The sequence below is a fragment of the Scomber scombrus genome, chromosome 10 (genome assembly GCF_963691925.1).
Source record: "Scomber scombrus chromosome 10, fScoSco1.1, whole genome shotgun sequence".
Taxonomy (NCBI): domain Eukaryota; kingdom Metazoa; phylum Chordata; class Actinopteri; order Scombriformes; family Scombridae; genus Scomber; species Scomber scombrus.
This window is the reverse complement of record NC_084979.1, coordinates 29,612,045-29,627,292: the sequence shown is the minus strand read 5'-3', so window position 1 is coordinate 29,627,292 and position 15,248 is coordinate 29,612,045. Positions and strand designations below refer to the sequence as shown.

General features: G+C 39.8%; 1 protein-coding gene across 1 annotated transcript in view; it reads left to right on the top strand.

Annotated features, from left to right (window-relative positions):
* dnmt3bb.1 (DNA (cytosine-5-)-methyltransferase 3 beta, duplicate b.1) overlaps nucleotides 1-15,248 on the top strand; it is a 58,900-nt gene that overhangs the window by 24,514 nt on the left and 19,138 nt on the right. The window contains exons 3-6 of the mRNA XM_062427486.1: nucleotides 8,206-8,356; nucleotides 10,795-10,886; nucleotides 11,051-11,191; nucleotides 13,987-14,130. Of these exons, the coding sequence (XP_062283470.1) occupies nucleotides 8,206-8,356; nucleotides 10,795-10,886; nucleotides 11,051-11,191; nucleotides 13,987-14,130 (528 nt within the window). The remainder of the gene's footprint in view (nucleotides 1-8,205; nucleotides 8,357-10,794; nucleotides 10,887-11,050; nucleotides 11,192-13,986; nucleotides 14,131-15,248) is intronic.

Below are 15,248 nucleotides of genomic sequence, written 5' to 3'. Positions count from 1 at the left end.
ATACAACATTGAATTCCACAAACTTTTGCGTCACCGTATGCACGCAGATTTCCCCCAAAAAAACGCTCGTCTAAACGCGGAATAAAAAGTGAGAACGCAACGCCACTTTTGCGTTTTCTGTTCAGATCGTTTCCGTGTAAACAAAGCCTTAAATTGTGTGTTTTTGACATTTCTATTACAGTTTATATTTGTAAATGCATCATTCAAATATAAAACACATCATCAGTTATACTCTGTTATACTAGTGGAATAGATCTATACAGTAGCATCAACTCCAGTAAATGAGTAATTGTACTTTGTGTACTTTGCACCACTGTCTGTTGCAGTAATGAGACGTCTCGCTATAAATCATTACTCTTGTTCATCTGGAGCAGCTTTAAGGTCAAACTTGTTATTCATGATCCACAACAAAGCGATGCATCTCTCCGTTAAGCCTGCAATGATTATTTATATTTAATCTGTTGGATTTATTGATCAGCTGTTTGGTTTATTAAACATTTAATGTTTTTTTTTCTCTCTCACTGTGTGTCTGCCTCAGTCTCGCTGTTCCTCTCTTCTCTTCTCTTCTCTTCTCTTCTTCTCTTCTCTTCTTCTCTTCTCTTCTTCTCTTCTCTTCTCTTCTCTTCTCTTCTCTTCTCTTCTCTTCTCTTCTCTTCTCCCCCGTCAGCACTTCTCACTCTCAACCATCTTGAGCACACACTTAACACACAAGTTCACCGAGTTCATTTATTATAGAGGAAAATTTGGCATTGCAGACACAAACACACGCACACACACACACACATATACACACACACACACACACATATACACACACACGCACACACACATACACACACACCGCATGCATTCTCTGTTTTATTACTTTTAACAATCACAAACAGCCTCAGATATGCGTAGCTGTGATTTGCCTTAAAATGTCAGCAGAATCTCACAAATTTCCATCTGTCTCACAGCTGCTCCCTCTCTCTCTCTCTCTCTCCCTCTCTATCTCTCTCTCTGTCTCTCTCTCTCTCTGTCTCCCTCTCTCTCTCTCTCTCTCTCTCTCTCTCTCTCTCTCTCTCTCTATCTCTCTCTCTGTCTCTCTCTCTCTCTGTCTCCCTCTCTCTCTCTCTCTCTCTCTCTCTCTCTCACTCTTCTCTTCTCTCTCGTCTCTTACATCTTTGTCTCTTTTGCACACTTCCTGTGTCAGAGCCCTAAATCATCAGTAAAGGATTAGACATTAAACTGAATATGGGACTGCTGGTGAATGAAAATACAAATTAGTTCCACGTGACACAACACAGAATATGTGCAATTAATCATTAAATGTAAAATCATCTTAAATAGTTAAAGTGAGCAGCCACACATTCATTAACTCATCCACCACGCCGACCTTTATTTAGGTTGTGAGTTATTTTTGTTACTTTCCTAAAGTTAGATTTAGAAAATGTGTCATATTTTATTTTTGTGTGTCCAGTTAAGTTAAATAAACGTAGCTTAACTTAGCTGGCAGTTAGCTAGCACCATTAAAGATGTTCTCCAATAACTCCCAAAACTATCTGCATGTTGAATCCTGTGTTATAATACAACATATATTGATTTTAGAGGCAGTTAAACAGAAGTTAACAGTTAATCATTTTGCCATGAAAACAATCACCAAGCAATTATGAGTCTCAGTGCTGTTAGAAGTAGTATTGTTTCAGTTTTGACCGAGATAATCTTGTAGTGTGTCCCTTATTGTTTCCAGTCTTTGTGCTAAGCTAGGCTAAACACATCAGAAACAAAGACTGTTGGACTGTTGCTTTAATAATACTTTACTTTTAGAAGTATAGAAGGAAGGAAGAAAGAAAGGGGGATGGAGGAAGGAAAGAAGGAAGGGAGGAAAGAGAGAAGAAGGAAAGAAAGAGAAGGAGGGAGGGAGGAAGGACAGACGGAAGGGAGGGAGGAAAGAAGGAACGACAGAAGGAAGGAAGAAAGGGGGATGGAGGAAGGAAAGAGGAAGGAAAGAAAGAGAGAAGGAGGAAGGACAGACGGAAGGAAGGAAGGGAGGAAAGGAAGGACAGACGGAAGGGAGGGAGGAAAGAAGGAACGACAGAAGGAAGGAAGAAAGGGGGATGGAGGAAGGAAAGAAAGAAAGAGAAGGAGGGAAGGAGGAAGGACAAACGGAAGGAAGGAAGGGAGGAAAGGAATGACAGAAGGAAGGAAGAAAGGGGGATGGAGGAAGGACAGACGGAAGGGAGGGAGGAAAGAAGGAACGACAGAAGGAAGGAAGAAAGGGGGATGGAGGAAGGAAAGAAGGAAGGGAGGAAAGATCCGGCTTTAAGAATACTTTACTTTTAAGTTTAGAGCTGTTAAAAGTTCAGTTTGTGTATGTCTGAGATGCTAATTTTCCACTAGCAGTAAACACAGTTTGTGCTCAACTGTTAGCATTTAGCCAAAAGCTATAAAGTAATGGGCTCATGGTGTCAGACACTTCATTTCCAGCCCTTTACATCAGGTTTAGATCTGCTGCTGCCTGCTTTCACATAACTCACTTAGGTTGCGGTGAGACCAAAAACTGGTTTAACTCTGCCAACCAGCTCTTTGCCCCATCTGCCAACTTAACTACCATCATGGGGTCAAGAGCCTTCAGCCGATCTGCCCCCCCGCCTTTGGAACTCTCTCCCACCAGACATTCGCACTTCGGACTCTGTTTCCACCTTTAAATCCCGCCTGAAAACGCACCTATTCAGAGACTCACACTAACTAAGCATTACATTCTTGTTTATTTGTTGCACTGATGCACTTTATAGTCACATTCATATTTATTCTTTATCTTTGAACTAAAATGTTACCTGATTTATATTGTTTGATGTACTGTTGTCGTGTTTTATTTGCCTTGTAAGGTGTCCTTGAGTGCTTTGAAAGGCGCCTTTAAATATAATGCATTATTATTATTATTAGGGCCCGAGCACTGACAAGTCAGTGAGGGACCTATTGCTTTTGCCGGAATTATTATTATTATTCCTATTATTATTATTTTTCACGTTCTTATGCCGCCACTTTGAGCGCATTTTTGGCGGCTTGAACATGCATGAAAACTCATGAAATTCTGCACAGACGTCGCAGCTGGTGAAAATTTATTTAATTTAACGTGATTGGACGCAAGCGTGGTAAGGGGACTCGCTAGCGCCCCCTAACGTCGGGTCATGTGACCACAAATCCTCTCGGATCGGCATGAAATTTAAATATGTTACAGCTCACATCGGATCATTGGGAAATTAATTTTGTGGAATTTTTTTACCAAACAGGAAGTCGTCCACGCGGCGTGGCGTGCACCGATTTTCATTTTTTCGAACACCGCTTTGAGGACTTTATGATGTTCACAGAATCATGAAACCTGCCACATAGGTTTCAAATCATGAGCTCTTTCATCTGATACCACATTTGCCCAATATTTTGCCCTAACAGCTCAGTAGCGCCCCCTAATGCCTTTTCCCACTTAGGATGTACTGACAAGCTCTAAAACTCACCAAATTGGACACACTCATCAAGACTCACGAATATTATTTTTTGGTATAAACGCAACCTTTTAAGTGCCAAAATGACTCTACAGCGCCCCCTAGAAAATTAAAAGTTGAAGCCCCGCCTTCTACATGCACATACATGAACGAAATTTAGGATTCATATATATCATGACCAGAAGCACAAAAAAGCCTCCTGGACCCATACCCTAAGTCCAACAGGAAGTCGGCCATCTTGGATCACAGGTGCATTTTTTCCGCCATTTTCCCCATTTCCAGGTCTCGCACTTTAACGAACTCCTCCTGCAGTTTTAACTCCAGAGACTTCAGATTGGAACTATATCATCCTCAGATCTTGATTATGTAAACTTGACAACAGATTTTACCTACGTTATACCAGGTGGGCGTGGCAGTCGTTTGTTTGTATAAACAAACAACTCCTTATAACTCCTCAATACATTGTCGGATGTTTATACATGTATCACGTGAAATGTCACACTTGGTGACGCCGTTTCAATTTCAACATCATTGGGGGTGGGTGTGGCAAGGGGTCTCCATAGCGCCCCCTAACAGCAGGTCATGTGACCAAAGACTTTGTCTGATCTTAGTGAAATTTACAGGACTCATAGCACTCATGGGTAAACGCCCAAATAATTTTTTTTTTAAATTGTCGCTCTAACAGGAAGTGAGTTATTGTGCATTTCCTGCGTCACTTTTCCGTTTTTCCCTCTGCGTTTAGAGGACTTTCCCGTCTTCACAGAATCACCAGATTTGACACATAGGCTCACACTCAGGAGCACTTTAATTTGAGACCATAACTGCCCTTGGGCGTGGCACAACAGCTCAATAGCGCCCCCTAATGCCTTTATCCATTTTGTACATTTTCACAAACTCCTACACTCACCAAATTGAACACATACGTCAACATTCACAAAGATTGACTACTGACAAAGTTTGGGATTTTTAAGTGAGAAGATGACTCCACAGCGCCCCCTTGAATATTTCAAAGTTTAAGCCCCGCCTTCCACATTGACATAGAAAAATGAAATCGACAAGGCCTATGTATTATGTCCAGACGCACAAAAAAGCCTCTTGGACCCATACCCTAAGTCCAACAGGAAGTCGGCCATCCAGGCTAAAATTTTCAATCTGGATAATTTTTATTATTATTATAGTTGTACGCCTTTTTGACAGCCTAAACATGCCCCAAAACTCACCAAAACTTGCAATCATGTCCGATCCGGAGAACACTTTGATATTTTAAGGAGCGCGGAAATGGCCGACGCAAAAATTGATTAATAGCGCCCCCTAGAAAATTTAAAAAATCAAGCCCCTCCACTCAGATTGACGTAAACAAACCAAATTCGGGAAACACATGTATCGTGTAAAGACGCACAAAAAAGCCTCTTGGAGCCATAGCCTAAGTCCAACAGGAAGTCGGCCATCTAGGCAAAAATGCTCAATCTTAATGATTTTTTGACCCTTCACCCACATTCCTTATTGCTTAGAAGTCACTCAGACTCATTTGTGGTCTTAGACTGCCATCTAGTGGAGACATTAACAGCTGCACACAATGTTCAATTAAAGGCACAGGAGCAAAGACATCTACATGCCAGTTTTGACAGCCCTGCGACCGCCGCACGCACCGACGTGCACGTACAGCGTTACAATTGGGGGGGTAAACGGGGGGGTGCGAGGGCCCTTCGACACTGCTTGCAGTTTTAATTATTATTATTATTATTATTATTATTAATAAAACAGTGAAGGGACTGTGGTGGTGGAGGCCGGTTGTTTGAGACAATGAAACACGTTGCAGGAAGTCGACTTAGAGCTACAGATGAATGCATTAAAGGATTTATACTCACACACAGGATTTCACAGCTCAAGTTATCGTTGTTTGTTGCAACATTCAAAAGATAAACAACCTAATACAGCGGCGTTCACTTTACAAAGTTATCCACCAAGAACATGTGTTTGCATGCATGTGACCGGCCCCATTGCAGCACCTATAGCCAGATGACGTTATAGGTTATGATGATGCAGCAAAAGTTGAGCCCAGTTCAACCTTTTGCAGACGACTGCTGTGTTTTTTTTTCTTTGCACACTTTCTCGTATTGCACAAAAGAACACTCGTGTACACGTTTATACTAAAACACACATATAAATCTACCTAAGTGTCATCTAAATACATGACTATCTTCCTCTAATCTCAGCAGACAGAGGATGGGATTAGGTGGAATCAGCTCTTTAAGTGGGATGTTATGTAAACGCACACCTGCAGCTTCACATTTCAGGTAGGAAAGGGTAAGAATGATTCACAAAGAGAGAAAGTGTAAAAGCTCTCTCGCCCACCTTCAGGCCCCGCGGGGTTGATCCCTCTTTACCTCAGCGATCCCCTCTAGCAAACAGGACGCTCTCGCTCTAGAAACAGATGACGTACCGACTCCACTGTGTAGCTAAGGCGGCAGAGATTTGTCATGTTGTTCGTGTGTGATTTCAGTAGTGTTTGTGTTGAGTCGGATGTGTACGGTAGTCATGGTGCTGTTGGAACATCCAGGCATGCTTGATGCTCTCAGACAAGTCAATTTGTTTTAACAGATTGTGATTTTAGTGTTTGATTTTGTGATCTTGATATGAGTGGTGCAAAAAAAATGTCTTTGATTTTAGTCATGCATCTTTTTTTAATTAAGAGCTGGTTGCAAGATGCAGCTTGAACAAAATGCTTGGAGTTGGATGTCATTTCATGGCCAAGATGTCAGTGATTTATGGATGAATATGACTGATAACTACATATAGAGCATACAGTATACAGTACATGCATGCAAGGTTTTAGGATGCAGGTAACCTAGTTGGAAAGATGTCAAGTTTCCTGGCAGAGGAATCCTCTATTGTGCCTCGTGGATTAGAAGATGATTCAACAGGTCCCGACTGCACTGTGTTGGCTCCACGCTGACTTCCGCTTTAACTATGTTGCTAATAGCAACGAAAATGATTACAGAATAACAAGAATATCTTGTCTGTTTAACCCTCCTGTTGTCCTCCAGTCAAGGAAGGAAGGGAGGGAGGGAGGAAGGAAGGGAGGGAGGGAGGAAGAAGGAAGGAAAGGAGGGAGGAAGGAAGGGAGGGAGGAAGGAGGGAGGAAGGAAGGGAAGATGGAGGAAAGAAGGAAGGAAGGTAGGAGGGAGGGAGGGAGGGAGGAAAGAAGGAAAGAGGTAGGGAGGGAGAAAGGAAAAGAGGAAGGAAGGGAGGACAGAAGGAAGGAAGAAAGGGGGATGGAGGAAGGAAGGGAGGAAAGGAAAGAAGGAAGGGAGGAAAGGAAAGAAGGAAGGGAGGACGGAGGAAAGAAGGAAGGTAGGTAGGAGGGAGGAAAGAAGGAAGGAGGGAGGGAGGGAGGGAGAAAGGAAAAGAGGAAGGAAGGAAGGGAGGACAGAAGTAAGGAAGAAAGGGGGATGGGGGAAGGAAAGAAAGAAGGGAGGAAAGAGAGAGGAAGGAAAGAAAGAGAAGGAGGGAGGGAGGAAGGACAGACAAAAGGAAGGAAGGGAGGAAAGAGAGGAAGGAAAGAAAGAGAGAAGGAGGGAGGACAGACGGAAGGAAGGGAGGAAAGAAGGAAGGAAGAAAGGGGGATGGAGGAAGGAAGGGAGAAAAGAGAGAGGAAAGAGAGAAGGAGAGAGGGAGGAAGGACAGACGGAAGGAAGGAAGGGAGGGAGGAAAGAAGGAACAGTCAAAACAGACGGGATCAATTTGACCCGGGAGGACGACAGGAAGGTTAACATTAGGCATTGTGCTCATAGTGAGGTTTAAGGTTAGAGAATCTGTGAATACTCTGTATCTCTGCAGCTGTGTGAAGGTGTGTTTTTCTCTGGAAACACTTTCTGCTTTGCGTGGGACGGTGAAACATATTCAGGCACGTTGAGTTACAACTGTCCGGTTTGTGACTGATTCATTAACTGTCACACTGACAAGCTGCAGCTGATTTATGAATGAAACGACAGTTGAGAGCTTGACAGGAAACGAGGAGAAAGAGAGAGAGGCAACGACAAGCTGCATGGACCCGTCCTGAGCCTGAGGGCAACTAATGATTATTTTCATTATTGATTAATCTGTTTATTATTTTCTCAGTTAATCAATTATTCGTTTTGGTCTTTAAAGTGCTGAGTAATGTTTCCTAAAGCCTAATATGCAACCTGAAATATCAAGTTTATTATGACAGAAGTCTAAAGAAAGCAGAAAATATTCAGATTTAAGAAGATTTTTTACTCAAAATGATTATTTGCTATTGAAATAATTGGCAATTATTTTTCTGTCAAGGGATTTCAGCTTTATTAAGTTATTATATGGATGCAACTATGGATTATTTTCATATATATCGAATTATCGGATAATCTGAGGGTGATTTACTCGATTAATTGACATTTGGTATTTAAAATTTTACCCAAACTTATTCAGTTTAGCATCAAAGAAGACTGAAGATACCAAAAAATATTGATTTGTGTGATATAACTTTCATCTGAGCGGCTTGAACCAGAGAATTTTGGCATTTTCTTCTTATAAAATACACTAAAAACTGTTAATCTGTTTATTAACTTGAACGATTAATGACTTCAGCTGAACTTAATTGTGTGATTTCTCAAATATACCTGAACTGGATCAATAACAGTCGACATATATGATGTATGTGTGAACTTTAATCATCGTGTCGTTTCTCTCTCTCCGTCCTCAGGCGGCGGTGAACGGAGACACGCCTCCACCAGAGGGCCTATCAGAGAATGACAGCGGCGTGGAGCTGACCAATGAGAACAGCCCTCTGACCGCGGCCGAACCGCCTTCACCCTTCAGCCCCAAACAGAACGGAGACGCCGCTTCACCTCAAGGTAACACTGACGAAAAGGAAACTGCAGATTCATGGTGATGGTTTCTTGGAAGAAAGCAAAGATTCAGCGGCACTAATTATAGAGTAGAGAAAAATACAGACAGCAACTTTCATCTGATAGTTTCCAGGACTGCAGACGCTCAGGACGGCGAGGTCACGTCCTCAGTGTTGCTTCGGGGAGTTTGAAAGTTTTAATGACCAGAGAAGTTAAAGATTTACAATTATACATTAAAACTAAACACATTTTGACTGCTGCAGGCCAAAAAAAACATGAATTAGAATAAAACGATTTCACATTTCTCCACTAAAAAAAATGTGTTTATTGAAGTTTGAGAATGAAAATAATATACATATACAGAGCTTATAAAAAGTAATCACCGCCTTTGGATGTTTTCCACTTTTATTGCTTTTATAAATTAAATTATGGTCAATATAATTTAACTTTAAAAAGAATAATTTACAAAAAAATAACAAAGTGAAAACAGATTTCTACAGTGTAATGTCAAGTAATTAAAAATATATAATGTAAAATATGTGACATCAGTACATATACAGATATTAAATGTGTCTACAAGTAAGCATAAAAATATATTTTCCCATAATAAACAAATAGTGAATAAATATTTACTTGGATTTAAATTCCTTTCGATAGAATTCCTTTAGAAATCAACAACTCCTTTATATTTATACAGGCATGAAACAATAGCTCATAGTCTCCCAGTATATAGGAGCCAAAGTTAGTGAGATAGATAGATAGATAGTTAGATAAATAGATAGATAGATAGATAGATAGATAGATAGATAGATAGATAGATGGATGGATGGATGGATGGATGGATGGATGGATGGATGGATGGATGGATAGATAGATAGATAGATATAAAGGAAGGAAGGTAGATAGATAGATAGATAGATAGATAGATAGATAGATAGATGGATGGATGGATGGATGGATGGATGGATGGATAGATAGATAGATAGGTAGGTAGGTAGGTAGGTAGGTGGATGGATGGATGGATGGATGGATGGATGGATGGATGGTTGGGTGGGTGGGTGGATGGATAGATAGATAGATAGATAGATAGATAGATAGATAGATAGATAGATGGGTGGATGGATGGATGGATGGATGGATGGATGGATGGATGGATAGATAGATAGATAGATAGATAGATAGATAGATAGATAGATGGATGGATGGTTGGATAGATAGATAGATAGATAGATAGATAGATAGATAGATAGATAGATAGATAGATAGGTAGATAGGTAGATAGATATAAAGGAAGGAAGGTAGATAGATAGATAGATAGATGGATAGATGGGTGGATGGATGGATGGATGGATGGATAGATAGATAGATAGATAGATATAAAGGAAGGAAGGTAGATAGATAGATAGATGGGTGGATGGATGGATGGATGGATGGATGGATGGATGGATGGATGGATGGATGGATGGATAGATAGATAGATAGATAGATAGATAGATAGATAGATAGATAGATAGATAGATAGATAGATAGATAGATAGATAGATAGATAGATAGATAGATAGATAGATCTTTATTGTCATTGCACAATCATACCAAGTACAATAGTACATTACCCTCCGGTGCAAACAAGCAAGTTCAATCAATCACATATAAATTAAAATAAATACAAAAGTAGCATAAAGAGCATAAAAGGGAATCATGAACTGATGTGAATAATAAATAAGTAACAGTAGAGATGAGTCATGTTAGATGTCTCTCAGTCTGTTTGTGTGTGAGACCTAAATACACCTAAATGAATTCATAAAATCTTAATATTTTATATTTTCGGGGGTTAAATTCTTTGTTGTGAGTCTCTTCTTGAGTCTGTGCTGCAGCCAGTTTCACTTTCTCACGTTAGTTTCGGTTCCCAGCAAATAAAACACAGTATCAGATGTAGCAACAACAACAACAACAATAACCAGGAAATGGATGAGTAGCGAGGGTTTTAGATAATCTTAGAGCGGATAGAAATAGAGAAAGAAATTCACAGCATGGAAAGATGAACATTTAACAGATACTGGAAGAAATAGAGATGGTGCTTTTTGTATTTTTCCATGCTCGGACTTTTAAAGTGGCTTTTGTTTTGATGCAGTAGATGACCCAGTCTATATTTTTTTTATAAACATTGACAGCTAAAATAATAAAGAACAAATTTTAAAAAAAAACACACACTATCAGCTGTATTCAATAACTTTGCTCTGTTTACTGCTGCAGAAACATCCGTGGTCGCCTCGGCAACGCTAACCTGCTTCAGATTTATTCATGAACTTAACTTCAACTCAAAAACAGCAGAACACATGATACTCGTCCTGCTGCTTTCTGACTGCATTTTATCTCTTTAAAAATATTGAGTTTCTTGTTTCTTGTCTGCCATCTGTCTGACCTTCTGTCGCTTTCTGTCTCAGATGGTAACGAGTGTTTGAGCGGAAGCAGGAAGAGGAGGAGGAAGAAGTCTGTGCAGGAGGAGGAGGAGAGTACTTGGGACTCCTACAGCGAGGTACGACAGTAAACACAACACACACGCCTGCTTTCACCTGTCAATAAATCATCTTTTCTTTTTTGGGAGGGAGTGGATATAATATAAACATGATATTTAATCTGCTGTGTGTGTGTGTGTGTGTGTGTGTGTGTGTGTGTGTGTGTGTGCGTGCGTGCGTGCAGGCGAAGTCTGCATCAGGAACGTCTCAGCTGAGTTTGAGACAGACGCCTCGACCCAGAACCATCTTCCAGGCCGGTCTGACGCCGCACTCACACTCCAAACCTCGCAGACAGAGCCGCAAACTAGAGCACAGCGTTTCACCGGTAACACACACACACACACACACACACACACACACACACACACACACACACACACAGAGAGGCCTATATCACCTGAAACACTTTTTACAGCATCCTGAGATGTCGATTCATCAGAAAAAAGTGGGTCAGTGACAAATAAGGGTTGGTAAGATGAGCAAATAGTCTTAAAAGCAGCATCAGGTTTGTTAAAATGTACATTTAGTATTTTTGTTGGTTTTATATCATTTGAAATGACATTTGCACCATTATTTAACCAAAAGTCAGACTGAATGCTCCTGAAAATGTCAAATGGTGTAACCACAAAAGAATGATACATATTAAATATTTTATCCACCTACAGTGTATTTAAGTGGACTAACAATTACTTCATTTAAAAAACATGAAATGAAAAGAAAAAGTTTTCTACATTTAGATTTTAAAGCATTTTATCACTTGAACAGAACATATCCCAAAAACAACCATTTTTTTCTTAATAATTGTGTGATACATGATGTTAAATGTGTTAAAAACATAGTGTTGGATTATATTTATTCCACATTTATTTTCCTGTATATAAAAATTACTGGTTACACCAATTGACACTGGCTTGCATCACATCATTGACCCATGTAAAGATTATATGTGATGTTTTCCTTCAGGCTGATAAAATGCTGCTTGTGAAGCTTTTTGCATTTTCTAATCAACTTTAGGATCACTTTCCTCTTCTTCTTCTTCTTCTTCTTCTTCTTCTTCTTCTTCTTCTTCTTCTTCTTACTCTTTTTCTTACTCTTCTTCTTCTTCTTCTTCTTACTCTTCTTCTTCTTTTTCCTCTTCTTCTTCTTCTTCTTCTTCTTACTCTTCTTCTTCTTTTTCTTCTTCTTCTTCTTCTTCTTCTTCTTCTTCTTCTTCTTACTCTTCTTCTTCCTCTTCTTCTTACTCTTCTTCTTACTCTTCTTCTTCTTCCTCTTCTTCTTCTTCTTCTTACTCTTCTTCTTCCTCTTCTTCTTCCTCTTCTTCTTACTCTTCTTCTTCTTCTTCTTCTTTTTCTTCTTCTTCTTCTTCTTCTTATTCTTACTCTTCTTCTTCTTTTTCTTCCTCTTCTTCTTCTTCTTCTTCTTCTTCTTCTTCTTCTTCTTCTTCTTCTTACTCTTCTTCCTCTTCTTCTTCTTCTTCTTCTTCTTCTTCTTCTTCTTCTTCTTCTTCTTCTTCTCTGTATGAATCTTTTTCAGCTTTTGAATAAATCTCAAAATCTGACTCATCACATGCCAGAGAGATGACCCTGACCAGGATAAACACACACACACACACATACACACACACACACACACACACACACACACACACACTTACACACACACAGCTGCCTAGTCATTTCATCCACCATATTTAGCGTCGTGCCCACACAGACAGTTTAGCATTGCAGTGGTTTAATGGACAGTTCATTGAGTTCAGCTTTGTTTTTGCTTCTCCACATCCTGAGGTCGGTGCGTAAGAGGAATGATGTGCACAAACTATTTAAATGCGGTTGTTGATTTTTTTCCTTTGAACTTGCACAAATTTAAACCTGTTAAATAAACTAAAAAAAAACCACAGAAGAAAACAGTGAGAAAGAAGGATTTATCTCTTCTGTCTTGCTCTGTTTTTCCATTTTTCACATTTTCTCATCTACTTATGTTGTAATGTCTCTTTTCATCACTCTTATCATTCCTTTAAAATGCTGTGTGTGCAAAAAAAAAATCTTCTTTAAAAACTGATACAACATGTTTTCTCTTTTCAGTTTTGCTCTTAAAATCAGGTTCACGTTACTATTAGTAGACTTTTCCACCTGTCTGCACACTATGGTGGTTTAGTCATTGCCATTATTCTTATTTTTCTCAATTTTTGGACTATAAAGCAAATGAATATAGGTGTAAAATATCAGTGATGTTGTGTCTTTACCTCTAGATCATGATTTCAAGTCTTAATAACAAGATCAAAAACTAAAGATCCTGCACACTTCCTCCTTAAATAACACTTTCATCTTCTTTATTAGGGCACTTTCCACTATTCTCTCCATGTTAACATGACTGGAAATCAACAGTTTCAAGTTTTATTTAATTATATATATTTATGATTTAATATTAATTAGATTAAAATATGTTGGTCTGACTTTCATCATGTATATAAATGATGATACTTTCTTTTCTCTCCAGCTTTTCCTCCTCAGTATAAAGACATCAGGACTTTTTTTGGTGATATTTGGCCTTTCATTTACATTTTTTTGGTATTTCTAATAATGTTTTTTTTTTTGACTGCGTGAGATTAAATTGCATTAAAATGCACGCAGCTGTCCTGGTTTCCATCCATCTTCCTGATTTCCTGGCGCAAAGTTAAAAAATCGAGGCTCTGTAAAATGCCAGAGTGATGTACTCAGAGATGTAATAGGTGGTGTGTGTTTCACTGTGTGTGTGTGTGTGTGTGTGTGTGTGTGTGTGTGTGTGTGTGTGTGTGTGTGTGTGTGTGTGTGTGTGGTGGAGATTTGATCTGTGTGTGTTTTCATAGCACGTTCTCCTCAGTTTCACAGAGCTTCTGCAAACACACTTCACTTAAATTGCTCAGTAAATACTTTCATTCTACTTTTCTTTATCTCTCCATCTCGACGCTCTGACCTTTGACCTCACTTCATTCAGGAGCACTGAACACTTGATTTTAAACATGATTTTTAAACATGTCGCTCTTTTGCTGTCAAAACAAATATTATCTTACGTCTAATTAAACGTCTCTCTATCTCTCTCACTCTCTCTCTCTCTCTCTCTCTCTCTCTCTCTCTCCGTCAGTGTGTCAGCGGTCCTCGGACCATCGCCGTGGTGACCGGCGGGGTCCCCGAAACCCCCAGTCTGGAGCTGATGGAACAAGACTCCAAAGACTCGGCCCAAAGTAGCATCACCACGTCCAGCTCCGAAACCCAGGCGGAGTACAATGTAAGATGTGTGTGTGTGTGTGTGTGTGTGTGTGTGTGTGTGTGTGTGTGTGCGTGTGTGTGCGCGCGTGTGTGTGAGACGGAGAGACTGACAGACGAGCACATGTGACAGAACCAGAAACACGGCTTCCTGTCTGCACATGGGGGCAGATGGATGGATGACTTGGAAGACGTTCAAAGCAATGAATGAAAAGCAGGGAACAGTCTGCAGGTGCTGAACATGTCTAAAAATGCAGATTGATGCCTCTGAGCGGCGCTTGGGTGGAAAAAGTCGACTTTGTTGTTGCTTTTGTATCATGTTCGCGCTGCAGGACCGGACCACAAAGTACATTTTCAAATGTCAGTGTGCCATAACTCAGTGGCATTATTCACATGCAGCTACAGGAACAGAACTGCTTTAATCACCCTCAAGTTCAGACTTTAAAAAAACTCACACGAGCCGCTCATTATGGTATTTATTTTTAGATTAATTACATATGTAGAAGTTTATCTTTAGTGTTTTATTTATATCCAGTCGTGTAGCCTGAAAACAGACAAACGGCTCCGTTGGTTGAGAGCGTGTTGCTTCATGCACACAATCCAGAAAGTCCAGTTTGAGTAATAGATCCGCTGAGTTTGAAGTTTTTTATCAAACGTCAAAACACTGCAAAGCGATCTGTAATACTCACAGACAGCACGGCACTCACTGCACTCATTATCACGATGGGAATGACTTCATCTGTCATCACAGTTTATTTTTATTTAATCTTTACTTCGCTTTTCATTCACATTACAGCACATTCAGTAGTGTAACATCAACACAGGAGACCACAGAACTATAAACTAACAATCAGTCACAAGTTGAGTTTGGTGGGAGACTGTGTTTTATACTCCTGAACCGCGAGAGACAGATGACTTCACATGCATGTCTTGGTTCAAGGTGCAGAGTCTGTTCCTCCTACACATGTAATCTTGGTGCTTCTTTGTTTTTTTTTGCAGCAATGAAAAACATCACGCCTGCATAGATAAAAAAGTAACAAATATTTTGTTGCTTGAAGTCATGTAAAAGCCTCTTGCACCTGCATGATGTGTTATTTGTGTGTGCATGTGTGCATGTTTAATTGCACCTTTTCAGTTTTG